The sequence below is a fragment of the Petromyzon marinus genome, chromosome 11 (genome assembly GCF_048934315.1).
Source record: "Petromyzon marinus isolate PM22_M1 ecotype Great Lakes invasive population chromosome 11, UKy_Petmar_22M1.pri1.0, whole genome shotgun sequence".
Taxonomy (NCBI): Eukaryota; Metazoa; Chordata; class Hyperoartia; order Petromyzontiformes; family Petromyzontidae; genus Petromyzon; species Petromyzon marinus.
Genome location: NC_133677.1, coordinates 12340512 through 12367379, shown reverse-complemented (window position 1 = coordinate 12367379; position 26868 = coordinate 12340512). Strand labels below are relative to the sequence as shown.

At 44.4% G+C, this 26868-nt stretch overlaps 1 protein-coding gene across 3 annotated transcripts in view; it reads left to right on the top strand.

The window, feature by feature from the left end:
- The window catches only part of LOC116941207 (janus kinase and microtubule-interacting protein 3-like), a 265525-nt gene that overhangs the window by 90859 nt on the left and 147798 nt on the right, over positions 1-26868 (top strand). For 2 of the 3 annotated variants that reach the window (XM_076066382.1, XM_076066383.1), the window contains exon 5: positions 16746-17069. The exons of the other annotated variant lie outside the window; for it this stretch is intronic. In XM_076066382.1, coding sequence (XP_075922497.1) covers positions 16746-17069 — 324 coding nt within the window. The remainder of the gene's footprint in view (positions 1-16745; positions 17070-26868) is intronic. 3 annotated transcript variants of the gene reach the window in all.

Here is a 26868-nt window from a genome sequence, read left to right as displayed (position 1 = left end):
CAAGAAGTTACGGGACCAGAGAGGTTTTTGTTCTGTATGGGCATGAAGTGTCGGATGATTACGGTTCTTGACTTGAGCGCAAGACACCCGCAGGTCTCGTAGAGAAACTGCAGCAGAAGACCGCGAGATATGTGGTGCATGCCTTGCACTCGAGTATTCATGGAACGTGGGTCTTCAGCAGGTGGGCGTTGTAAATGTCAGCTCTGAGTCAGTAGCGAGATGTTAACTCCCTCGCCTGGTGTGCAGGAGGTCATGGGTTCAATCCCGACCCCGGCGATGCCTGCTGTATATTTGGAGTTTGCATGTTCTCCCTGTGGTCGCATTGATTTTTCTACGGATCCTCCGGTTTTCCCTATCCACATTTAGAAACGCGCGTTTAGAGTATTTGGCTGCTATACATTTCCACATGATAAGCCACTTCGTTGAGCTATCATTTGTGATGACCAGGTCACTTCTGAAAAGAGAAGCTATATATATAACTCAGTGGACCTTACCTGGTAAAATAAATAAAATAAACGTTTAGTTTAGTTTCTGCAGTTGCTTTGAAAATTTTGTGAAGAATTTCAAAAGGAGTGCAGAATCTTGTTTTTGCAAAGTGGATGTTGAAAATAGTACGCGTTTTGGCGTCGTTTCCAAAATTTGACCATTCCCTGTGGAGTAGCCACTGTCTCCAACTCGAATTTTATGCCCAAATTGTTAAAAAGATTATGAAGTCTTATAAACTGAAGCGTAAATCACAAGTGGTAGTAAGATGTAACCAATAAGGCACGATTTTGGCAACTGATCCGCTAGCCTCTAGCGCGTGTGCATAAATTATTCACGTAGATCCTTATGACCCAAATAATGGTCTTATTACAGGCCTACCAATTATTCCTTGAGCAAGCTGGGTCTATTTTACTGTGCTAACCAAGGCTTCAGTAAAAAAAAAACATTATCAAAATAATCTTTGGAATAGATGGAATAGAGGAATAGATGGATGGGGGCGCTCATATTACAAAAAAGAAAGTAACACAATACAAATCGGATGAGGAGTCTAGGAGGCAGTTCATCCATTCGTGATAGGAGTTAAGTGGTACACGTCTCGCGGATATTTATATGGGGTGGGGGGGGGGGGAGAGAGATTTCCACGCTTAGTGCGATGCTATTTCGGTAGCGTCCCAATCTTTTTCACACCAACAAGAAGGTGCACAAGTCAGGTCACACATCGCAGGTTTTTAGCTGCAATGGAGACAGAATCGGCGCAGCGGAGCGAGCGGTGACCCTGTCTTGACACAGCGCTGCAGAATCACCCCCCCACCCCGTGTAAGGCATTTCTGGCTGAGGCGTGTGAAGCGCATAACGGATCTCGCGTGTAAAGTCATCCCTGCGAGCTGTAAATCCCACACACACACACATACACACGCAAAAAAAACAAAACACGGGGGGGGCTCGCTTTGTGCTCAACAAACCCCGAACGTCTTGGAGTCGCAGCCGGGCGCATATATCAACAAGTCAGCGGCCGTGCTCAGCTCGGAGCTGCCGCTAAACGCGCTCTTACACTGCACCGTGCGTTGCTCCCGCGGGGAGACACTCCGCCAGGCTGAAGTCACAGGCATTATTGTTTTTATGCGCGCCACGTCCACACGTTCACGCGAGCGCCACTGCTCGCGAACAGTGGCTCCAAAACGGCAGCCGGCGGCGTTATCGTTGGGATCCGATGCTGCGCTCGCAATCGCGCGGCACGTGTGTTCTGCACGACGGCATAGACGACGATTATAATTGAACGTGCCTTTTTGTCAAAAGGCCGCTGCTGGATGAAGGCCCACCCATGCTGCGTCAGTCACGGAGCTCGTTTGACCGTGCGTCGCCGTGTTGGGCTGCCAGGGTCGACGAAGGGGAGCGGCACCCAATGACCAGTTCGGATATCACCTGCCACTGATGTTAGCCGTGTCCAGGAATCGAACTCAGGTGTTCGGTTTTCACAGGGAAGTGCACCGACAGCCACTGTACCGTTACGTTCACGAGATTGTTGTTCTGTAGCTCTCTTTATGAGTAAATTTGAGCCTGAAAACAGATTTCAGAGTTGGATGCAGGGGCATAACGGGCTCAAGGTCAGATGAGGCTTTGAAATGAAAATACAAAACTGCCCGTCGTTTATCGCTGGGACATTCCGAGAATTGGGTATTGCTTATTCACACTTTCTTAATACTGCAGGATAATGACGTCATTCAAACTTTTGGGTCAGGTAAGAGGGGCTTGGGCAGCTCGCATCGCGAGGAGGAACGATGACCCATGGTTAACACTGATGATGGAGTGGCAGCCACGGAATGTAACAGCTCCTGAGAGCACACCCACCAGAGGAGATGAAGCAACTCAATCAGCTTGCGTGCACGTGCTCGTTGGATCAGCACATCGCAAGGTAATGCGAGAAAGGTGGACGCTTGGGGAGTCCTTCCTCCAGCGCGAGATTGACCCGCGGCTGGTAACGATGATATCCCTGCATATTAATCGGTCTGCACTATTGTGGTGTCTGTTAGAATTGAGGTGCGGTGTAACAGAATGGAAGTTCACGGCAAAGTCGGAACAGCCATTTGGAGGGTCTCGTATTCATGGGTAGCCCGCGTTGTAATTTCCACATTGCAATGATTTAACGGCCGCTGTTCATTTTAATTTCTAGGCACTCATTTTGATGAACCCTCGAGGGGTAGTGTGCTGAGTCGATGGCCAATGAGGATTTCAACTCACGTTTTATGAGATGGGTGCTCTACCTGAACATATTGATTAAAAAGGGGGGGATAAATTATAAGAAATGGAAGGAATGAATGCTTCCATGGCGTAATATTTAGCACTATGGATTTGCAATCCACCGGTTTAATTACTCGTTTAGGTCACTTATCCAGGAAAGTAACGCTGAGTCGTAGGACTTTTTTTCTTTCTCCCGGAGGGTCTTGCGGTTGCGTTTTTATTTCAAGAAGTTTTTTCGCCAATTAATGGCGAGCATTTATACGCCTGGGAGAAAACCGGAGCACCCAGAGAAGAGCAAGGCGTGCAAAGGGGCAACGCTCGATCCCCCGTACACATGGAAACGAGATGGCTGTTAATGCACTTGCTGCACTGCCTCCTCCTGGCGAGCCCAGGGTATGGCACCTGCTCGACACCCGCGGGAAGGGAGTTTCACAACATCTGCGCGGCGATCCACCAACCCTTACTGCCCTCCACAGCGCTGGTTTAGAGGCTGCCGTGTGCCGAGCCACCATCGGCGTCCCGAAACAGGTGCGCACACCAAAGTCGATCGGCGAAGAGGTGGCCAAATACCCCTTTTGAGGGGCTCTGTGAATCTTCCCGGAGTAGAGGCCCCTCCGCCAGCAGTGGTGTGAGCGAACAAATGGAGGGGGGGGGGGGCCCGCACCGCTATGTTTTAACGATGAATATTTTGCAAAAAGTATTTATCGTCATCTATAGTTTTCACCGCTTTATTGTTTCCCTTTGTGCAATGGATCTCCACTTCCGCCCCAGTTTGTTTGCACTTTTACACGCGACGTACTGTAAAACGAATGCATAATTCTGCAGTGCAAGCATATGATAGTGTCGTACATAAGTGAGCACGGAATCCATTTGGCAGCTGTAAAGTAAATAGACTGCAACGGCAGAGTGCCATATTAAATATTGAAGGAAATAAATCAGTAAGAAATAAATAACCGTCATAAACGGTTTAATTTTTCTCCTTTTCCATTTATTTGAAAAGCATTTTTCTTTAAACATTTTGCATAAACCTGGTATTACACGCGGGTGGTGTAATGGCAACAGACATTAGAATGCAGTAGCTTCGCTGTCATCATGATGATGTAAAGATATTGCAACCTTTATAGCCATTACCAAGCGTGCTGTAGTTAGGAATGGATCTCATGTCAGGTATAGACCTAACGTTGGGTAGAACATCCGGTCGATATTTATTGTCGAGTACAGATCGAGCATCAGATATAGATCTCACGTCATATGTATAGGTCTTGCGTCAGATACACATTGCATTACAATTGACCACCTTCATTCATTCTAAAACTGGACGAAAGCCTCCCAATGTTTTGTCGGTGATGGGGGTTAATTGACCATACTTCATCATGCTGGATGACGCATGTTGGTGAAGGTTGCATCCAGGGCCGGTTTAGACATGCACACAATTATCGTAGTGCACAATTTTCTGAAACGTGTACACGATCATACGTCTAATTTGGAAGGTGTAAGTAGCTATTTCCTAGGTATCTTTTGTAAACTATATTACCGAGGAATCTCAATTGGCCCTGCTTTTTAGTTTTTAAACCACATCACTACCTTGAATTTAATTGGGAGGATACTTCAAGAGTTGTCCTTTAAAAGTTGGTGTGAAAATAATTTTCCTTGATTCCTGTGGGCGGCACTTTTGCGGAGGTGAACAGAGACATCTGACTGCAATGAAAGATTTGGGGCACGACTCACCATAAACGATGAGAATGAGCCTCTTCTGCCGGCTATCCCCATGCTTACCCAGATCTCTACACACACTTGCCTGAACACAGCACGGCGTGTAAATGCCCTTCATAGCGTGAGCAGTGTTCAAACCGTGCAATGTAAGGATGGAGGTTAATGTTCAATTTCAGGATTCAAGTTAATGGTTCTAATGGCAAGTCACACCAAATAAATGTCATTGATAAGAGCTAAATTTTTTTGACTTGGCATTTTGCTGGTCGAATTGACTTTGCACGTGACTGCAACCGTGACCCTTCTGTATCCTTAATCCCATGAAAGCAAGCCTACTCTAAACAGTTCAACAGAGGTCAACTTGTATGTATGTTGAAATTATTTCGCATCATACGTAGCCAACCGTGCTAAGCGGAGGTGCGGGGGAAGGACAACAATTTAACCGGAAAAAAGCAGTTCTAAAGAAATGAATGTACAATCTAGATGTTTTAAAAGTGCATAGCTCCAGTGGCTTCCTAATATCGAAGGGAAAAGCATTCCAGACTGCCGCAAAAGCGCATCTGAAAGGGCGCAATGTAGCGCCCGTCTTTGTTCGACGGCTAGCCAAAAGCTGCTGCGTGGACGACTGGAGTTCGCATGATGGTTTATACCCCCTGATTAGAATCAGCGAGGTATTGTGTGATTAATTTGTGCTGGGAGATGGAATAATAACTCTTGGCCAACTGGCTAGCAAGGCCCGGTAAGTTACCCTATTATACTGCAGGTGGACAGACGCTGCCATGTTTATTCGTTTTGGAATTTCTATACGTGCGGAAAACCAGTAACAGTTTCCACCCTTTTCCCCCCAAATTGGTTACTGGTAATACTATAAAAACTAATTTTTATTTTATTTTACCAGGTAAGGCCCATTGAGCTATATAGCTCTTTTTCAGAAGCGACCTGGCTACAAATGATAGCTCAACGAAGTTGCTCATCACGTGGAAATATATACGAGCCAAATAATCTAAACGTGTGTTTCTAAATGTGAAGAGAAAAACCGGGAGACCCAGAGAAAAAAATCCACGCAACCACAGGGAGAACATGGAGAACATGTAAACTCCAAATATACAGTCGTGATGGTCGGGTTCGAACCCACGACCTCCTGAATACCAGGTGAGGGAGTTGACACCTCGCCACCGTTACACCCCCTGTTCAAAAACGAATGTAACAACTCTGCAATTGATGCCAATATGGCACTTGAGGAGAATGCCACCTCTCCAGGCTAGATTCCATTTTCATATTTCCTCACTCGAAGCTTTTCGATTGCCTTTCTATGTCTGCCTCTGTTCGAATATTTTTTTTTTACAAAAGACACTATCGCTCATTACAACGTAGACCGTTAATGTGTTGTGTGGTAACTCACTCCGCGTTTTCTCTCTAAAGAGGGGCCAATTAAATTCGCCCATGGCTCCCGTAGGCTCCACGTGTACAATTAATGCAGGGCATGTTAATTGCTTTTCCACCAACCAGCCAGGAAAATTAATTGTAGTCCTTTTAATGACCGTCTAGATGGGTGGAAAAACACAATCACTTCTCAAGTGCCGAGAAGGAGAGTTTGCAGGTCAAACAGTTAAATGGCGCTGTAATATATAGTCTGAGCAGCAACGGTGCTGAAAGCATTTTAGCTGCGTCGTATATGTCACGGTAATCGCTGTAACGTGCACATCAGTACTCCATTGGTGGGGCAGGTGAGAGAGGTCAAGTGATGGACCATTGCAGAGCAGGTCAATTCACTGGTTTCTGAATTTGCAACAATCTCTTTTCAATCGTTATAGCTAGTCCGTTGCAATAGGTGTCGAAAAAATGTTAATTCTGTTTACACCATGAAATGCCTTTATTCGCACTGTTTACTGCGTGTATCACAAAGGAGGCTCACAACTATAATTACATTCTTTCCACAATTATTTCCTGCTAAATGAACATATATTAATTGTATTATTATTATTATTCATGGGCTTTTTGTGAATGGGCTTTCTGTGAAGAGTCCAGGTGGAAAATGTGGGCTAATGGTCACGTTGGAGCACTGAGCCGGTCCCACTGAGATGCCTGGGTGTGAATGTGAGTGGCCGTCTGTGTGTGATCAAGCCAGGTTGTCGGGTGCTGCATATATAATGGATTCAGCCTGGTCACCTATGGCTAACAAAAAATAATTGGACGTATAATTTGCCACCCAACTTGGCATGCCTTGCAAAGGACAATACTGGACAATTTATCCAGTATTCCTATCGTCCACGGAGCATGTGGATTCGCGGTAACTATTATCCGTGACCCTATGCTTCCAATTATCCGCGATTATCCCCCCCCAGAAATAAATGAGGTAAAATTGCAGATGGCCCCGCGGGGGAAAATAGCATCCGTGTAATTTCACCCACCGCGGATAAGAGGAGAGTCTTCTTGCATTTCGAGGTGCGTCGAATCAGATTCTTGACGTGCGGAACGCCACGTTCACGGGCGTTGTGCCGTCGAGCGGAGGTTTTCGCGATTTGCTTCCCCTTCGCAATTCGGTCGGTGTCGGGGTTTCAGATCGCAGCTCGATTCAAGAGCGACGATGGTTTTTTTTTCTTCTCCTTTTCACAGCGAGGTTAATGTAGCGGCCTGTGGTTGCAGCAGGGTCGCGTGGAACCTTTACGCACAAATTGCACGAAAATTGATAGGCGTCGATTTTTACAAACGCGGTTCAATGCACTTATCGTAAGCTGTAAGAATCTCTATTAAGACTCAATACAAGTTATTTGATCAATTCCTGTTATTCATTTCCATTGATGTTGTTGTAACGACTTTCGTGAGCAAATCTCAGATATGTTAATCGATTGTCCATTAATTTGTGTGCCTTTATTTATGTAATCCATTGTCTGGAGAAAATGTTCTAATATCACCGCCATGGATTTTGATGAGATTTAATCTCCTTTCCTGACTACTCTCACTCCAAGTGACAGTTTCAATTTACACCTCGTTCACATCGGTTCAATCCCTATCCCAGGTGCATAATAACATCGGTGGTAGTTGGTATCAGAACCTCTCGCATGTGATATTGAGAGCGGCCGATTGGATTAATCACACGCGTTGGTGGTTTTGTATATTTGTGGACCCTGACTCCATGTATTGCTCTGATTCCACGACGGGTTTTCTCCACACCTGGCCGTCATTCTTGTTGCATAATTCAGGTAAAAGATAATTTAACACCTCACAGAGACACAGAATGAAAAATGCCCTTTTGTGTTAGAGCAATCTATGCTATTGTTCATGTTGTTTTATCGTATGGGATTGTATTGGATTGGCTGTTGAACATTTTCACCAGCGTGTATGTTTTTCATTTTCAGCTGGCAATATTCAGCAATGCACCCAGTACAAAAACCTTCAGGAGGTCCGCACAAGTAAGTTTTGCCTCAGCAGGAATGTTTTTGTATGTTTGTGTGTTTTAGATTGATAAATTAGGATGGTTTTGCTGTGGGTTTAGGCATTCTTAAGCTTTGAAGAATTTTTTTTTATTCACAGGTAAAAAAAAAACATGTGCTTAGCCAAATAAAACAATGCGCAGAGCATATTTAAAGGAGTTTGATTAAACTGTCACGACTAGAAAATACATGGCTCCATTTGGTATAATATGAGCATGAAAAATTCATTGTCATCGGCCATGGTCAATCCATTGCAGGACGAAAGGCTTCCCAAGCTGCTGCCATCTCTAATGATCCTGGACATCAGCTGATTTCATCACTCCATCTCCCTCTGTGCATATCCTCTTGTACACACTGAATCCTCTGTCTGTCACTCCTTCTCAGTCTCCTTGGTGGACATCCTCTCACGCATATTCAATCCTGTTACTGCCACTCCATCATCCCCGCACCTCCGATTAGCACAGTTGGCCACGTTTGATCTAAAGTTAACGTTCCTTCAAACAAATGCACAATTATTTATTTATCAAAAGTTACGGAATAAAAATGTCATAATTGAGCAAGAATTTCTGCTTTTAAATTGGCAATTTCTTTTGCTTATAAAAAAAAACCCAGAGAGAAATTGATTCTTGTAATTTTTCTTTATTTTTTTCAACATGGATTAGAAACCATACAGCGGTTATTGAGAAAAATTACAAGTGTAAATAAAAGTGGGCATGGACAGGAGGTGTCAAGAGAAGGGATGAAGGCCGATGCTCAAGGGTAATAATTGCCAGTGGCAGCCCAGGAACGGAACGCGATGAAATCAGGACTTGTGCATCGGTCGTCATATCGCAAGGCCGCAGGCCGTAGCTGATGGCGGCGGTGGTGGCGGTCCCAGGGAGGCTTTCAGCCAGCAGTGGATTGACCTTGATGGTGGTGAACAAACCTTGTTCATTATTGTTTTTTGTATGTAATACACCAAGACCTTAGAGAGTGAATATTCAAAAACAATTGGCGATTGCAGTTTGAGACTTGATTTGACCTCAACTTTTACTCATATATCATTATTTGTCAAATTCTGATCATCTACAAAATTAACAATCCTTTCAGTATTTATTGCAAGTATTTCATTTTTCCATATGCATGATTTTGTATATTTTTCACAATTACTCATGAATCGGAGATCAATGTACATTCGGCAGCATGCAGCTTGTAAACATTATTAGGTACCTTGTTTAAAAATTAATCTGTGCTGCTATGTGTCCATTAACTTGACGTTTTTCATTGTCACCCAATTGTACTGTCTATGCATTGTTTGTAGGAATGTTCTGTGATGCTCTGGGTGAGGTTATATTTACAAATGTGGGTGCCTTACCTTGGCCCGGTCATAAATACGTGTGACATTTGTAAATGTGCTATGGGTCACCTGCTAAATGCCCTCTTTGTCTCCTGTGAATTCCACGTGAACAAAATGCTGAATTATGTAACCATCATTGCCCTTTAATTGACACTCTCGGTTGGTATTTTTAGAGACAGTGGAAGCTGCTGAATGTGATTCTGCGTCACCAGTGGCGGTCACACAGAACATGGCGTTTGATTGTGGCTTGTCAGAGTGTTTCTGTCCTGCCTCTGTTCATGTGAATTCCACTTGTCTTGACGTGTGTTTGCGTTCCCCAGGATGTCCATACACACGTTACATCGTTATCAGTCACTCTGTGTGGCTGTCTGTTGTTATATTTAAAGATTGCTCTGGCCATTATCTGCACTATGCAGCCAACAGCTTGTTATTAAAAAAAATACATGCATGGGTTTGGATGATAATGAAGCCACAACGCTGGTAATTACAGGGAAACCTGTGACCTCTGTCGCTTTGCATTTCTTTTGTGAAGATTGCCGCAGGAAATGGGCATCGTTCCAGTGGATAAACTTTGTTGTGTATGGAGAATGCAATTTCATGGTTTTTCTGAAGGAAGGCAGGAAGATTATTCAGATGTTTGAATACCACTGGGTTTTTGGCGACGGGTGGACTTGGGGTCATGCCATTTCATGACAGGGTAAAATAATTTGGCTGGGTTCCTGTCCATAATGGCTATGAGTCAATGCAGAGAACATCTTGATCTTTTATCACTTGTCAGTGAACAGGATGTGGTAGAATGCCCATAAAAGTGACATTTTGTGGGTCCAACATTTTACCACTTAAATTATGGAGAGCTTTCTTGTATTCGTTCCCAATCATGATGGTGTTCTATGGCTGGTCAACTGTTCTACATTTTTATTAGTGGCAGCCAAGTCACCTTCCTGTGTTTGAATCTGTCCCTGTCTCCTACATAATATTTCATGCTACCAAGAAACTACAAAACTCAGTATTTCATACATGTCTACATTCGCTTTCGAGTTGGGTATGCGTTACGGTTCAGAAGGGTATTTTTATCCACGTTATTTTTTGCTCCTGCTGTGTGTAAGTAGCAAATTGTTGTAGTCTGCAGCAGGAAGACACCTTTGTCGCACAGACACACACACACAGATGAAGTCTGATTTGAGACATCCACCTGTCGGAAAAAAGAGGGGGCCTGTTGCAGGTGTTGCGGTGTCAATCTGTGCCAAAATTTCAGTGTCGCGACCTCACAAGAGTTAATTTTCTTCATGCACTGTGGTTTCCTGCCAGTTACCATTGCGTAACTGGCAGCACGAGCAAGGCATTGTTGGGGAATGTTTCTTGAAAACGAGTGAGAGGCTTTTCCGGGTAAACAATGAAATTGCGGAAAATATTAACTTGAAAATAATTATTCGCGATATTCTTTGGGTCTTTCGGTAAAGTCACGTAGGTGGTCATCAGGAGGGAAGAGCCAACCCTCTTTCCTCCTGATGGCCATCGTTTGTGTTGTGATCGAAACGTCGTAGTTTTTGGTTATTTTCTTTGAATCATCTCCGTGACTTTACCGAAAGACCCAAAGAATATGAATTCCTGCAGTCACGAAAGCTTTAAGTCAATTATTCGTGACTCAATATCCTTTTGAAATCCTGCTACATCGTCAACTTGGGTTTGCAATCAAAATGTTTATTAAATCCTTATTTTCCTAGTTTAAATAAATGTATTCCACAATTTCTTAATCGTTTTTTTCCCCTTTGGTAGCGACAGAAAGCAAGCAATCATCCATTTGGTTGAAAACATGTTGTGAAAATTGCATTTTCAAAATGTTAAAGAATTTAAACATTTGAATAATATATATTTGAATATTGTAATCCATGATGTTACTGATAATATGATGAAGTCATGAAGTGGCAGCATCTCCATGCCGATATCAATGATGAGGCATAATTCATCCTCTTTACGTGTTCAGCTATTCCACATTCCACATTGTGGCTTTGTGGCTATCACTATTTGCTTAAGCCACTGCTATTGACTTCCCAGTACTCATGTTTTCTGCCTTAGAGAGATGATGATCTGATTGGACGCTGAGTGGGATTTGAACATTTAATACACCAGCTGAGAAAAGTGCTTCGACTATAGGGGCCAAAAATACATTAGTAACATTACTGTGACATGTGTGACTACGTGCTGAAATTCAACGTACATGTAAACACAATCACTAGCGAAAACACTAACTAGGCAGTGAAACTATTAACTTGAATGTGTCAAATCTAACTTTTTAACCTTGTACAAGTTAAAATGAATACGTTGAAGTGTTTGAACAAGGGGGCTGCTGATGGCTAATGGCACGAAGGTGAGATTCAAATTGAAAATGCACTGTATGGGACGGCTGCATCAGATATTACGACATGAAAGAGTCACGTGTGCATGACGCTATACGGGAATATAATTGAGGAGATGTTGATTCTCGGTTTCTGAAACTCTCGATATAAAGCAGTGTGTCCCATGGAGTGCAGGTTATCACTGGCAACGATCATTGTGCGTCATGTAATAATGGGCATCAGAATTTAAACCTGGCATTTACATCTCTAAGCAATGCTGTATGCGTGGTTGACGGTGAATTTCAAAAGCAGATTAAAACTTTACTCGAGCAACACAGATACCTGATACCTCTTTGCTGACTAAAGTGTGTGAATTGAGATGCTGTCTATATTCCAAGTTATGCTCTATGGGTATAACGTTTACTGTAGGGAATAACATTTTTACATTTCATTTGAATCAGCAGGGCACAGGTAAAAGATGCAGAGATAATTACCTACGACCAGGGAGATATAGGTTGGCCTTTGCAGACCTATTTCTTTTGTGCAACACCCTTTATAACACAATTTCTTGCTCACAATTTGATATCTAGGATTTTTTTGCGAGACTGCATTCGACTATAAATGCCAGAAGTCCCGTTTTGTTAGACTCAGCAAACCTCTTAAATTATAGTTTGGAATGTTTAGTGGATCTAACTGCATTGTGAGGGCAGTTATAATTGCCATCAACGTGTTACAGTCAACTGTATCACGTGGGTAACGTACACTACAATGATGGGTTTGTTTTAGGTGAGATCGCGTAAATATAAACGTGTCGCTCACCCACCACCACCCGACACAACCAATTAGTAAGCTTTGTCACGTAAACAGAATGTGCCAATTAGCTACTACTTCAGCACACCGGTGTGTTGAAGAGTAAACCCACATCATTTACGATTTGAGAAGTGACGTTTCGCTGGTGATTACAGCAGCCAGCTTCATCAGGCGATTTGCCAGAATTGTGAAGAAGTCTTCCTGGCTCGGTCTTAACTAGAGCGATGGTGATGTCATCACCGTGAGCCTATCAGGTGCGACGACCAGAGGGGGATTAACGTGGTCATAAATTAGAGTGGATCGTGTTAATCTGAGAATATGCAGTTAGTCACAGTTAATCGACATAGATTATAATTGTTTTCCTGTTGTTTAGTTTGTTATCCTTAGTTTGTTGTCCTTGTTGGTTGCGAAAGCCTCCGTGTTCAACTGACTCTGGTCTCTTACGCTGGCTTTCTGTCCTCTCTTTTCTGATAGATATTTTTTTTATTTTTCTCTCTCTATAAAAGTTCACATTTGCGTGGAAACAAATTCTCACCTGCTCTAACAAGTTTGTTTTTTTTGCAATAGAACACCCGGCAATCAAAATTGCACGCAACTTGACGTCACTGCCCGTGTGGGCAACTTTCTGCTACACCCTGCGATGCAGCAAAACATGTTGCATGTTGTGCATGTTCTTACTGTGTTGTGAATACCCTCCATTATTTTTGTGGATTTGTAAGAGCAAGGTCTATAAATGGAACAAAGCAGAAGGCTTGATTTTGCATGACAGCTGCAAGGCGATGGTGCATCTGGAGAGAGCAGGGGCGCCGCGGTGGCGAGATGTTAACGCCCTCGCCTGGTATACAGGAGGACATGAGTTCGAAACTGATCCCTGACGCCTGCTGCTGTATATTTAGAGTTTGCGTGTTCCCCGTGGTTGCGTGTTTTTTTGTTGTCCGGGTCCTCTGGTTTTTCCCTCCACATTTAGAAATATGCGTTTAGAGTATTTGGCTGCTTTAAATATCCACATGATAAGCCACTTCGTTGTGTTATCATTTCTGGTCAGGTCGCTTCTGAATAAGGGCTATATAGCTCAGTGGGCCTTACTTGGGAAAAATTAAAAAAATATTTTAGTTTTGTAAGTACAATAAGAAGCCTGCTTTTGTAGCGTTTGAATGTTCATCCCACATATGCATGGATATTTTGCATGGCATGCAGTATTCCTTTCAATGTCAAAATGCTCCAAAAGGCGTTCACTAGGCTCACAATACATCCATTCAATCGTGCTTCATAGTTTATTTTGGGTTAGATCGAAGGTCGGCAACCAAAGTAACAAGAGCCGTTTTTTTTCAAATTCGGTAACGGCTGAATATTTCAAGAGTTGCAATGCAACGTGGCGAATAACGGTCACGAAGCAGTTCTTTAAAGACCATCCACCGCCCGATAGGGCCAATCAAATCTTAACGTCACTACCGTGGGACAAATGTATCAATTGCATCCAATGATTTGTTTTTTTGAGCAAACTGGAGGAATGTTGAAGAGCCCAAGCAAAATGTTGACAGTTTCGTGGTACGATGCTTTGCTGGAGATTGCATCCAGCGTCATCACGTGTTCGCGAAAGCTCGGCTCTCTCCGCGCGCATTGTGCATTCATGAATCTATGATTGATGTAAATAATATGCCAATGATATGCTAAATATACGTTTAGGCTAATTTTCTGTAAGTGTACAACAAAATTAAACGTGTATCGGTACAGACGATAAAATAAGACGAAACCAGGCAGGCAAAATACATTTTTAATTAAATGGTGGCAGTTGGTTGAATCACTTTGTGGGAACGGGGTGGGGGTATGATTACTTGCCCACTATTCAACTCACAATTCAAGAGTTACTGTCCTGAAATCAATATTGAAGACTCATACTCTTTGGTTATTTCGGTGAAGTCACGTGGGTAGAAAAATAATAGATCACGACATTTCGATCGCAACACAAGCAATCGTCATCAGGTGGGACAACCGCAGCAAAAAAAAAACTACTTCAGCATATTCTTAGTTCTTTCGGTAAAGTCACGTTGAAGGGAAACAATAAAATAATAAAATATATATAAAACAATAAAAATTCTCGCGACGTTTCGACCATAACACAAACGGTCGTCATCAGGTGTGTCGGTTTGCATGAGCAGTTTTTTTCTTGCTGTGGTTGTCGCCATCAGGTGGGGCAACCACAGCAAGAAAAAACTGCTGAAGTAGTTTTTTTTTGCTGTGGTTGTCCCACCTGATGACGATGGCTTGTGTCGCTATCGTAACGTCGTGATCTTATTATTTTTCTATGGATTCCTGCAGTCACGAAAGCTTCAAATCAAGATTGAAGACTCAATTATAAATTTCCCAGCGCATAATTCAGTATCTTTTTTTTACTTCCACGTTTAAAATATAGGTAATATCAATTTAGACCATTTTTTATATTGCATTATACATTGGTACACAAAGGTTGCTATTTACACCGTACTAAACAACGTGAATGTGTATCATTGTAAATTTTTACCTACGTTTAAAAAAAAGTACCTGGAATATTTATATCCATATTTTTTTCATGTTTGAAGCTATTTCCCACAGTCGTGAGCCAAGTAGCTCGATGTTATCCTATTGGCTGACAGCGGACAGACGCGTCGTTATTTTTCTGCATTGTTATCGGCTGCCTGTATTGCTTTTCCATGGCATGCAGTAAGCGTGGAGCCTATGGGCCCGTGGCGTGTAATCCCAAAACCAAAATACATCATCACACGTATCACGTAACCACGTTACCTGTGCACTCCATCACCCGATTTAAATGATGGGACATGCCCTCATAAATTACACACAAATGTATAGAAAGTGAGCAGGTTGCATGCACTATTGGAATCACAATACTTATTTATACTGGAGAACTGGGGAAAGCTGAACACAAGTGACATTCTTTGGTTTTGATGGTGCCACACCGTCACGAAAATTGTGTTGTCGCTGAGGCAGGGTTGTTACGTGAAAGGTGAAAAAGTCAAAATTGCAAAAAGCAACGCTTGCTGGCACCATGTTTACAAACATGGCCTTTGTATTGATATTGCAATGAGACAAGTCAACTCTGCACTTTCAAAAATTGGCCCATGCCCTAATGCAATTGAGCGGGATTCGCTGTTTTCTTCTCATGCCAAATCGTGGACGATTGTTAGAAAGTCAGAGCCTTTGAATTTTATCGGCACGAATGCGCACAGTGCATTATGGTTTTTACTTGGTGCGGTTTTACCGAGCCCGAACCATAATGCACTGGCTTCATTTTTAATGAGGCGGAGAGTGTACATTTCACAGGTAAATTGCCATTTTTCTTGCATAAATATGTTCAATGGTCTCCATTACCAAGGACAGATGTTGCGAATTGTATGAAAACGAAAGAGTGCAGTTTTGTGGTGTGTTTTTTTTTGGTAATTGTCCCTTCCTTTCAGGAAAGTGACACACGCCGATCGGGTGTTCTCTGTGCAGCGGTAATACCGTGGCCAAACGCCAACGTTACGCGGTGCCGTAAATTTAATTTTACCTTTTGGCAGTGCTGCCCCCTATTGGATATTTTGTGTAACTGGGGTCCCTCGCGGGAGATGGGACGAGGCCTCTTGCACGCACTGTGAGGCGGCAGGGTGAACTCGAATTGTGTCGCCCAGACAATTCCAATTGAGGTGCGAAACTAGTGCAGAGCTGTGAGCGTCACTTTACTGCGAGCAAATATATATATAGTCAGGAACTTGATGTGACCCGCCCCGACTGAACATCTGTGAACGAGAGCTTCACGGCTCATCGGATTTCTTGTTCTTACAAAGTCCCACTGTCACACTTGGCGTGATGCCCTTGTGGCCCCTATATTTTTTGACACTTGATGTAAATCTGACGGCTGAATTGACACTGGTGTACAAGCACGGCCTAAACTACTGCACAACTGTTGTTTATAAACACTGCCTTCGAATAAAAATATGTTTTAATGCTCCTGCAAATTAATGTAAGGCATTATTATTAATTTTTCGATCTCGAAAATCCATTGAAAACATCTCGTTTGACGGGTGTCCTGGGTGACGTTTTAATCCTGGCAGGCCCAATGACATCTCCAGGTTTCATCACACTCCCTGCTGCACCGCATATCGTCTCAAAACGACATTCGTTCGAGGGGAGGGGGGGGGGGTGGTTGGCACGTCTCTGACGTGCAAAACGTCCCGAATTTGCTTGCCTGGTGGTTGCGAAATACGCGCTAACGGTTCACGACGACTGCTGGCCACGCTGCTTCCCTCCAAGGACGGACGTCGAGCCGAGCGGCGAGGTCCCGGCTCAGTAAAGGCGCGCGCGTGTCCCACCCCCCCCCCCCACCCCCCCCCACACCCCCCCACCCCCGTGTGTCTATAGATGGACGAGCTGCGCTCCAAGGAGCGAGCGGCGGGTGAGCTGGAGAGAGAGCTGGGCGCTCAGGTGGAGGCTGCTCGCCGTTTATTGCAGACTCAGCCGCGCGACGGGCGGGCGGCAGACGACGCGGCGCTGTCGCCGGGGACGCCGCCCCAGGCGGGCACGGCGGCGGGCACGGCGGCCAGAGAGGCTGAGGGGTCGGAGGGCGCCCCCAGACGCGCGGGGGTTCGTTTGGCTAGCCCCAGGAAGGAGGCGCAAGCGCAGGCGCAACCCTCGGCCGCCGACGGTGCAGGGGATGCCGGCGAGCACGCGCGAGGCAGCCCCCCTGTAAGACGTCGATCCCGCTCGCTCGCTCGCTCTCTCGCGTCGTCATCTCCGCACGCGCGGGGGGGGGAAGAGAACGGCGGCAGTGAAATCTTGGCGAGTGTCTCCGTGTCCCGGCGTCCCAACGGGGTCTCCCGGGTCGGCGAGCGGCAGCAGTTTCCATCGCGAAGCCATTTGTCACCATTCCAGCGGGTTCCTGATCCCAGGGCGGTTGTTGTTTTTTCTTTCCCCCCCCCCCCCTTCTTCCTCCCGATGTTAATTTGGAAATTCGCCGGGCAGCCAGGTGCACGAGATAAAGGTTACCGTGATGTTAAACCACACGAGGGCTGCACTTGTGCACCGGAAGGAGGTGGCTTCCCGCTCGGGGGACGTGTGATAATACCCCTAGTGTGGCTACCGAGGGTCCAGGTCTCAAATCCAGGCAAAGCCACCTGGGATCAAACCAGGTGATTGTCTTGCTCGTTTGATTGATCTCAGCCCGGCCACTAATGATTTGTCCCCCCCCCCCCCAAAAAAAAAAAACCTCACATTTAGGATTTCGCATTTTGTCCGAGCTTAGCACCACTGATGTTATTTAATGTTGCACATATATAGATAGCAGTTGACGTGGCGTGAAGCAGTGATTTATAAGGGATGCTTGTTGCCAGAAAGAAACGGTGATAAAATCCTCCAGAACCATCCTTGACACACTTTTTACTTTACTCAATTTGGACTGTACACAAAGCAATCATTACCTCCTCTTGGCAGACTAATGCCCCAGGTATCCCTGGCAAATGAGACTATCCCGGTCTCTTTGAGTTCTCGCCTGGTTAAAACTAAATAAACTTGAATGCTCTGCTCAGCGTAGGAGTTCTGCCAATAATGTCTGTCCAAACTCTGCAAACCCAGTCGATATAAAATCACGTTCCAAAAAGTAGGCATATATGTGTGTACAGTGAGGGAAAAAGTATTTGATCCCCTGCTGATTTTGTACGTTTGCCCACTGACAAAGAAATGATCAGTCTATAATTTTAATGGTAGGTTTATTTGAACAGTGAGAGAGAATAACAACAAAAAAAATCCAGAAAAACGCATGTCAAAAATGTTATAAATTGATTGGCATTTTAATGAGGGAAATAAGTATTTGACCCCTCTCAATAATAAAGATTTCTGGCTCCCAGGTGCCTTTTATACAGGTAACGAGCTGAGATTAGGAGCACACTCTTAAAGGGAGTGCTCCTAATCTCAGCTTGTTACCTGTATAAAAGACACTTGTCCACAGAAGCAATCAATCAATCAGATTCCAAACTCTCCACCATGGCCAAGACCAAAGAGCTCTCCAAGGATGTCACGGACAAGATTGTAGACCTACACAAGGCTTGAATGGGCTACAAGACCATTGCCAAGCAGCTTGGTGAGAAGGTGACAACAGTTGGTGCGATTATTCGAAAATGGAAGAAACACAAAAGAACTGTCAATCTCCCTCGGCCTGGGGCTCCATGCAAGATCTCACCTCGTGGAGTTAAAATGATCATGACAACGGTGAGGAATCAGCCCAGAACTACACGGGAGGATCTTGTCAATGATCTCAAGGCAGCTGGGACCATAGTCATCAAGAAAACAATTGGTAACACACTACGCCGTGAAGGACTGAAATCCTGCAGCGCCCGCAAGGTCCCCCTGCTCAAGAAAGCTCATATACATGCCCGTCTGAAGTTTGCCAATGAACATCTGAATGATTCAGAGGACAACTGGGTAAAAGTGTTGTGGTCAGATGAGACCAAAATGGAGCTCTTTGGCTCAACTCAACTCGCCGTGTTTGGAGGAGGAGGAATGCTGCCTATGACCCCAAGAACACCATCCCCACTGTCAAACATGGAGGTGGAAACATTATGCTTTGGGGGTGTTTTTCTGATAAGGGGACAGGACAACTTCACCGCATCAAAGGGACGATGGACGGGGCCATGTACCGTCAAATCTTGGGTGAGAACATCCTTCCCTCAGCCAGGGCATTGAAGATGGGTCGTGGATGGGTATTCCAGCATGACAATGACCCAAAACACACGGCCAAGGCAACAAAGGAGTGGCTCAAGAAGAAGCACATTAAGGTGCTGGAGTGGCCTAGCCAGTCTCCAGATCTTAATCCCATAGAAAATCTGTGGAGGGAGCTGAAGGTTCGAGTTGCCAAACGTCAGCCTCGAAACCTTAATGACTTGAAGAATATCTGCAAAGAGGAGTGGGACAAAATCCCTTCTGAGATGTGTGCAAACCTGGTGTCAAACTACAAGAAAGATCTGACCTCTGTGATTGCCAACAAGGGTTTTGTCACCAAGTACTAAGTCATGTTTTGCAGAGGGGTCAAATACTTATTTTCCTCATTAAAATGCAAATCAATTTATAACATTTTTGACATGCGTTTTTCTGGATTTTGTTGTTATTCTGTCTCTCACTGTTCAAATAAACCTACCATTATAATTATAGACTCATAATTTCTTTGTCAGTGGGCAAACGTACAAAATCAGCAGTGAATCAAATACTTTTTTCCCTCCACTGTACGTTGAACTTCTTTCGCACCGCACATAGCCAACCGTGCTACTAATTGGAGATGCACAGCGCTTGGGAACAACAGACGAGTCGTCAGCAGACAACACTTTTGTTTTTTACGAATCCAATCAACAAATATAAAACAATCTGTTCACCAACTTGAGCTGAATGAATGCTTATTTTAGGTGTTGGCCACAATTTCGCTTTCAACAAATGAAGCATGCATGCACTTTCGCTTCACTGTTTTCTAACGAAACACTTCCAAATGCAAATGTAGCCATCGTGTGCTCAAATGTAAGACAAGGTAAAGGATGAAAAATAAGAATAAGTTTTACCCTTTCTGGCAATAAAACAGGTGTTAAGATGTTCAAACAACCAAATAAATACCTGATACAAGGCATCGGGTCTGCATTAACCACGCATAATTGTGGCAAAAAACGTGCAAACAAACATGCTCTGATAATGTATGCATTTGTGTTTGAAGCTGATTGACCTGCACCAGAGAGATCCTTCTTCATGGCCTTGTCTCACCACCAGTGGTAGACGAGAGAACGGCAAACAGTACAAAGACAATGCAAGTATCATACAGAGCACTGATAGCACGGGTCGAACAGTTATATCTCTGGGACCTCTTTGTCAGTACCCAAAATGATTACAAAATTTAAAGGTGTTACCTTTTCTGGCAAGGGTAAAGGAGTAGCCCTGCAATTATTTTGCCTCCACTGGAGGGAATTCAAGAGAGCCACGTGGAGGCTATTTGATCTATCTGGAAACACAGTTATAATGGGGTCATCTATAACTTAAGTATTCATTCCAATTGTTAGATGTTTTTTTTTTCACAACACGGGGATGTGCATGGGCATGTAATCATATTCGTATTGTACAGAAACTAGCTTTTGAGTCCTAATGGCATGGTTTGGGTTCATTGGTGGCATGAGATCTCACAATGATTGTATTAAAGGTTTTTTGGGGTTAGAGTGCGTATATATAAACGTGTCGATAAGCCACCACCACCCTACACAGCCAATTAATAAGGTTTGTAATTGTGTCGGGTGGTGGTGGGTTAACGACACATATTTACGCGATCTAACCCTTTATTATGAATATTTGTTGCGAAAGCCTACGTGCTAAACTCACAATGCTCAATTGCCAATTATTGCATAAGCTCCACTAATTTGTTCGATGATTGGCTGTCAGTGACCGAGCATTGTCACCTTTACCGAATTACTGCACAAATGTTAACCCAGTTCTGGAAGATCTGTGATAACATGAGGCTACTAATGATGGTACAATTATGCTAAAAACGTTCATGCCATCTTGCCACATTTGCAGGAATTGATTGTGAAAAAAAAGAACAATGGCTGTTTAAGGCTTTGCATAAACTATAGATATCTATTAAAATGTGTGCTTTGTCAGCATCGCTCGTGAACATTTGGTTAGATTAAAATTCCGTAATAATTGGCAATTTATTTTCATTCATTCAGAACTGTTCATTTGCACATTTATTTTGTGCTGCAGTAGACAGAGTGCAATGAAACATTGCACCAATTAATGAGTTTCATAGTATGTGTGCATGTATGGTGAAGTTCTTTCACACCGTACGTAGCCAACCATGCTGATCGCAGGTGCGGGAAAGGACAACAAACTAAACACAAAAAGCAGCTCTAAAGAAACGCGTTTTAAATCAAGTTTATTTGAAAAAACCATAGCTCCAGGGGATTCATAATATCGGAAGCGACAGCATTCCAGACGGCCGCAGAAGCGCATCTGAAAGCGCTCGATGTAGCGACCGTCTTTATCGTGATACTTTATCGGATTAATAAGCCTTCAAGTAATAATTTATAGCACTTAAATGAGTGTGTGGTGGTGGGGAGCGGTAGTGTAGCGGTTAGCGCGCCGAGCAATTACGAGGGCGACTCAGCCTCAAATGCGTACCTGGTGTGGTGTGTAAACATCACCACTGGGGAGACAAAGGCGGCCGGGCGTCGTGTTGGCCCCCCCCACGTGTGCTGTGCCGGATTTCATAGGTGTTCGCTCACAGCACTTGCCCCAACAGTCTGTTCAGGCTTTTCGGGGGGATCTTTGTCTTTGGTGGTCATCTCTGTTGGCAGCCCTGAGCCAGGGGTGAAAAATTCCACATTCCTATGGTGGAGCCAGTCTATTTACCTCTACAAGTCCCCCCACTGTTGACTTCCCACAGTTCTTTGCACTGAAGCTTAAATAAAAACGGCAACATTTGGCATTCATTCACAACGACTAATCCCACCGTACTTGGCCTTCATTTTAACATATTACAGATATATTTATTAATAGTCGACATAAAATACATCGCATCATTTTACAGCGCGAAAATAGGACACCGATATCAATGCTGTGTTTGTCATTCACAGCTGTTGTCAGATGGGGGTGAGGATCCGTCACAAAGTTAAAGCTTCACTTAGCAATACCTCGCCAAGTATCACATGACCTTTTCAGGAGAGTCCAAATTGGGGACCGGTACATATCCTGGCAATGTCTTTTTTACAACCAAACAAATGACCTGTGAAAGCGTGTGTGTGTGTGTTAGCTCACAACAACGAGCGGAGCGCCACGCGGCTAAATCACAGCAAGTTGGCATATAGTAGGGGGCCCAGGTGGCACATTGGCCAGTCATCTCAGTCAGTCAACCCATGGCACCTGGCCCTTCGGCATTTCAGGCGGCCTTAAAGTGCACCAAGCCTGGCACAAGCGCCGTGGTGACGTCACTGCCACTTAGTGGCGAATGGCGGTTGTTGTCGAGTTAGTGTGAGGCTGTGTGGCCTGCATCTCTGAGTGTGAGCGAGTGGGCGATTGTGTGTATTTGCGTATGTGTGTGTGTCACGGTATGTGTGTATATGGAGATTGTAACACAGCACGCACGTTACAATCCCAGTAACCTATTTGCAATTCCGCAGCATGTGAACAATTGGACAATGGCATCTGAACCTGGCCGGTATTTAAATAAGAAACCGTCGACCCAAGTTCAACTCCCGCTCATGACCAATAACAGTGGCAAATGTTTGAATCGGTCCAGGGCCTCTCCTAGGTGCGGTGTGTAAACATCATGACTGGGAATACAAAGGCGGCCGGGCATGGTGTTGGCCACCCCCTTGTGTACCGTGTCCGCCTTCATAGGTGCTCGTGAATGGCCCTTGCCCCAACAATCTTTGGCTTCGTTATCTTTATGTGTTACTTGAAAGTAAGTACTGGCCGCAGATATGCATTGGATTTACAATACAGTACAATCAAATGGTTACCAGTTAAAATCCTAGTCAGGGTCTAACTCAGCACATCGCTCAGTGGTCAATGAAACGAGTGCCTGTTTGTGCAAAGTCAACACTGGTTGTCATGTGATTAAAAATGATACCTGCCATATGAATGTGGAATTTTCAGCAATATTTTTGGGGTCGCCAACAGAGCTGAGTCGTGGCCCGTGCTCATTTTAACATGGGTGGACAATTTTCGATTTAAAGCTTTCGTGACTGCAAGGATTCATCTTCTTTGGTTCCTTCGGTAAAGTCACGTAGAATGAGAATAAAATAATAAATTAATAAAATTAAATAACACAATAAAATTCTCACGACGTTTCGGCCACAACACAAGTGGCCTTCATCAGGTGAAGGGACCAGACTGTCTGGAGGACAGCGCTGGACGTGACTTTACTTTATTCTCATTCTACGTGACTTTACCGAAAGAACCAAAGAAGATGGGTGGACAATTTGATTTGACTCTTACAGTGGATTCCAGTATGTGATGCTGCATAAGTTTTCACGTTATACAATGACACGTACATGAAACAAAAACTTTAGCTCACAAATCATTGGAAGACAATTACTCGTGGCTTTTTGGCTATGACCAGCAGATTTTTTTTTTCCACGACTCTTTCTCACACTCGAATAATTGTTGTGTTTCACATTTTGCACTTTGTTTCATCCTCGATTCAATTTCCGTGCATGCTTGGTTTCCCATGGTGCCATGCTTCCCTGCTCTGTATTGTTTCCACGTGCCGTGAACGCGAGGTTTGTGCCGTGTCTATGCTGGACGACGATGTTTATTCATGATGATAAGTGTCTTGTTGTATTTTCTAAAAATACATGAGTCTCGTACAAAACTGCAGCCACATCAGACCACTTGAATTCCAGAAATTTGGTACATTTCGCATTAACGCTATTTCATAGTTCAAGGCTGCCATAAAGTTACTATGTTTCACAGACAAGTACAGCTGCCATTTTTACCCAATTAAGTAGTTTGCGAATATTTTTTTTAATATGTCAAATTTGGGCCTGCACACTTGGCCTATTCTCTTTTCAATAAGGTCACAGGATATTTGCTGTCCACTGTGAAGCAGGGTTAATATACCTACAGTAAGCTCACCTCTTCTCCATTGCCCATTCCCTTCAGATTCCCTCCCCTCGCTCCTCCACTCCATCCCGTCCCTCCCCTATAGCCCTTTCGTGACCCCCACGTGCCCTTTGCTACGGTCACTCGTTCCTCGGCCCATGCCCTCGAAATCACTCGGCTTTTGTTAACGCTTTCTAGACCAGTTAGAGCGCCTTGCGCTAAGGCAGGCTATATAAATATAAAATAAGATAATAACCAGGGCGGCCACTGGGCTCGAGCCATAAGCGGCAAACAGTGTGCCACGCAGACTTGCATCATTATTCCGCCCTGATTATTCATTAGTTTGCACGTTCTCCGCATTGATTTTTCTCTGGAGTCCTCCAGTTTTTCCCTCCACATTTAGAACACATGCCTTTCGAGTATTTGGCTACTAAAAGTGTCCACGTGATGTAAGCCACTTCGTTGATCTGTCATTCGTGGCCAGCTCGCTTCTGAAAACGAGCGACATAACTTCGTGAGCCTTAGCTGGTAAAAGAAAAATACATTGTTTAGTTTAGTGTCTCCTCTTGCCTTGTAATATACTGTGGAGAAATACAAGAGCGAGTAAACTGTCATCGCTTTCGTTAGTGAAATTAACCGAACTGCTGCCAATTCACAAAAGTAGTAATGTCACGTGCTTCGAACAAAATGTATGAGAGTAATATTTAGGTGGCTTATTGATCATCACCAAAGATTGTTAAGTGCCAGGTGGCCACGTGAAGCAGTTGGGGTCCAATATCCACCGTGCAGATTACTGTTTTTGCTGAATTATTCGATTTACCCCAGGTCGTACGGTGAAGAAGCAACACGCTCTCATACATCGTACAAAGGAGTGCTGTGTTGTTGATGTGATCGATGAGGCACCTTTGGGAGTAGTTTGTGGTTTTTCTTCTCGTGTTGTGATTTAAAGTGACACAATACTCTGCTGCCAGCAGCGGTGGGTTTCACAACGGATGACAGCGGTTCTCTGCTCTTCGCTTTGACAATCCTAAGGCAATTAACGGCAACAACAACAAAAACATCCAACATTTTTTTGGGGCTTTAAAACTCGAAATACGCTCATGAACAGCGGCCGCTCGTGATTATGGGCCGGTGGGGCCAGGAGGGAGAGGAAGACCTCGCAGAGAAATGGCTTGACGGCGGGCAAGGAGATTTATGCCAGAAAGATGTGGCCACGACTTGAGCATATTGGCACGAGACAGAGGAAACTGGAAACAAATTACGAAATGTGCCGTGGACACCTACGGGATTGCCTGTCCATGGATCGTGATGATGACAGGGCCATGCCACAGCCGTGAGACACAAAACAAATGAAGGGAAACGAACCCTCGAACCGTCGTAACGATCGTGAGCGTGGAGACGGTGACCAAACGGTGGAACGCATCGCCAAGTAGCTCACGCCCCGACGCGACGCTTCACGGGGAAAAACCTCGAGCGTAGCAACCCGGCCACCACCCGGGATCCTTCGTGTGGCTCACGACACCGCGATATTCCAGTTTAACTTGTCACGCGCAATCTAGTCTAACGGGCCGTCCATGGGGGGGGAGGGGGGTGCAGGACCCGGGACAAATCACCCCCAGAACGCCTTTACACTAAACCGGAAGTATTACATCTGACACCGAAGTGCAGCACCCCCCCCAACGTGCGGGGTCCGGGGCAGTCGTCCCCATTCGCCGTACCCTGGGATGGCTCTGCTCGAGGTACTTCTTCAGATGAAGATAACCATAATGAACTAGAGAGAGGTCCAGGTTTCTTGTGACTCCCAATTGTTTTTTTCATTTGCATATTCATTTCCGCTTTAAACAAACCTTACTTTTTAAAAAAAAAAATATGTTTTAGAGCATGAAACGTGGATCACAAGACATCTGGACCACCTTGTTTATTTCCCCCCCTCCCTCCATCATTTCCCCGCTCCCCTCTCCCCCACCGCACACTTCTGTGCCCCCATCAGCACGGTGTTTATAAATTCACACACCGGCCGGCACTGCTGATGAACATTCCAAACATCCCGTTGTGGACACGGCACAACGTCTCGTGTCTGGCTTCATCCTGCAACCCGCTCGGACGTGCATGCCTCTTCACTCGCCGCAAGGATTCACTGCTGCCATAGTATAAACAATTATTGTTGTTATCCTTGTTACGATTACCTTCTGCTGTTTGGACGTCTGCACGGAACACAACTTGTGGCTTTTAATTTGCAAGCGGATCGAGCCTGGGAGCCTCCCCTGCACCTCGCGTCGTCATTTGGAGGACACAATTTGAACCCAAAGCCGTTGCAAGCTCGTAAACACTTCGACTTGCCAGTCAAAATTATTTTAAAACGTCTCCGTTACGTTTAACTTTTTAGGTAAATCGTTATATTTTTATACAACTCGGTGCGCTTCAGCGTCCTTTGAACAACCGTGGGGAATGTGTTGTTTTTTTCGTGCTTTGTTTCACTTTGATTTTTTTTTTTTACAAACCAATGAAATAATGCGAATGTCGTTATGTTCCTGTGTGTTAGTTGGGCTTGTCAGTTGAGTGCATTAAATAGGAGGTAGTAAAACAGAGGCCCCTTTTTTATAATCCACGTGAATTGTTTGAACTTGGTTGCCTGTACACTCAGGGGGTGAAGTTCTTGCCTGTGGTTATATAATAAAATATCTATATATTTGGGGGAATTTTTATCACAGGTGGTGTAAAGCCATACACAGGGCGATCCAATTCTAGATTTAAAGCTTTCGTGACTGCTAGGATCCATACTCTTTGGTTATATTGGGTAAAGTCACGTAGGTGAAAATAAAATAACTACGTGACTTTACCCAATAGAACCAAAGAGTAACGATCCAATTATATTAATCGGCCACCAAAATAATCTGGAGAAGTGACAGAGGAAAAAAAA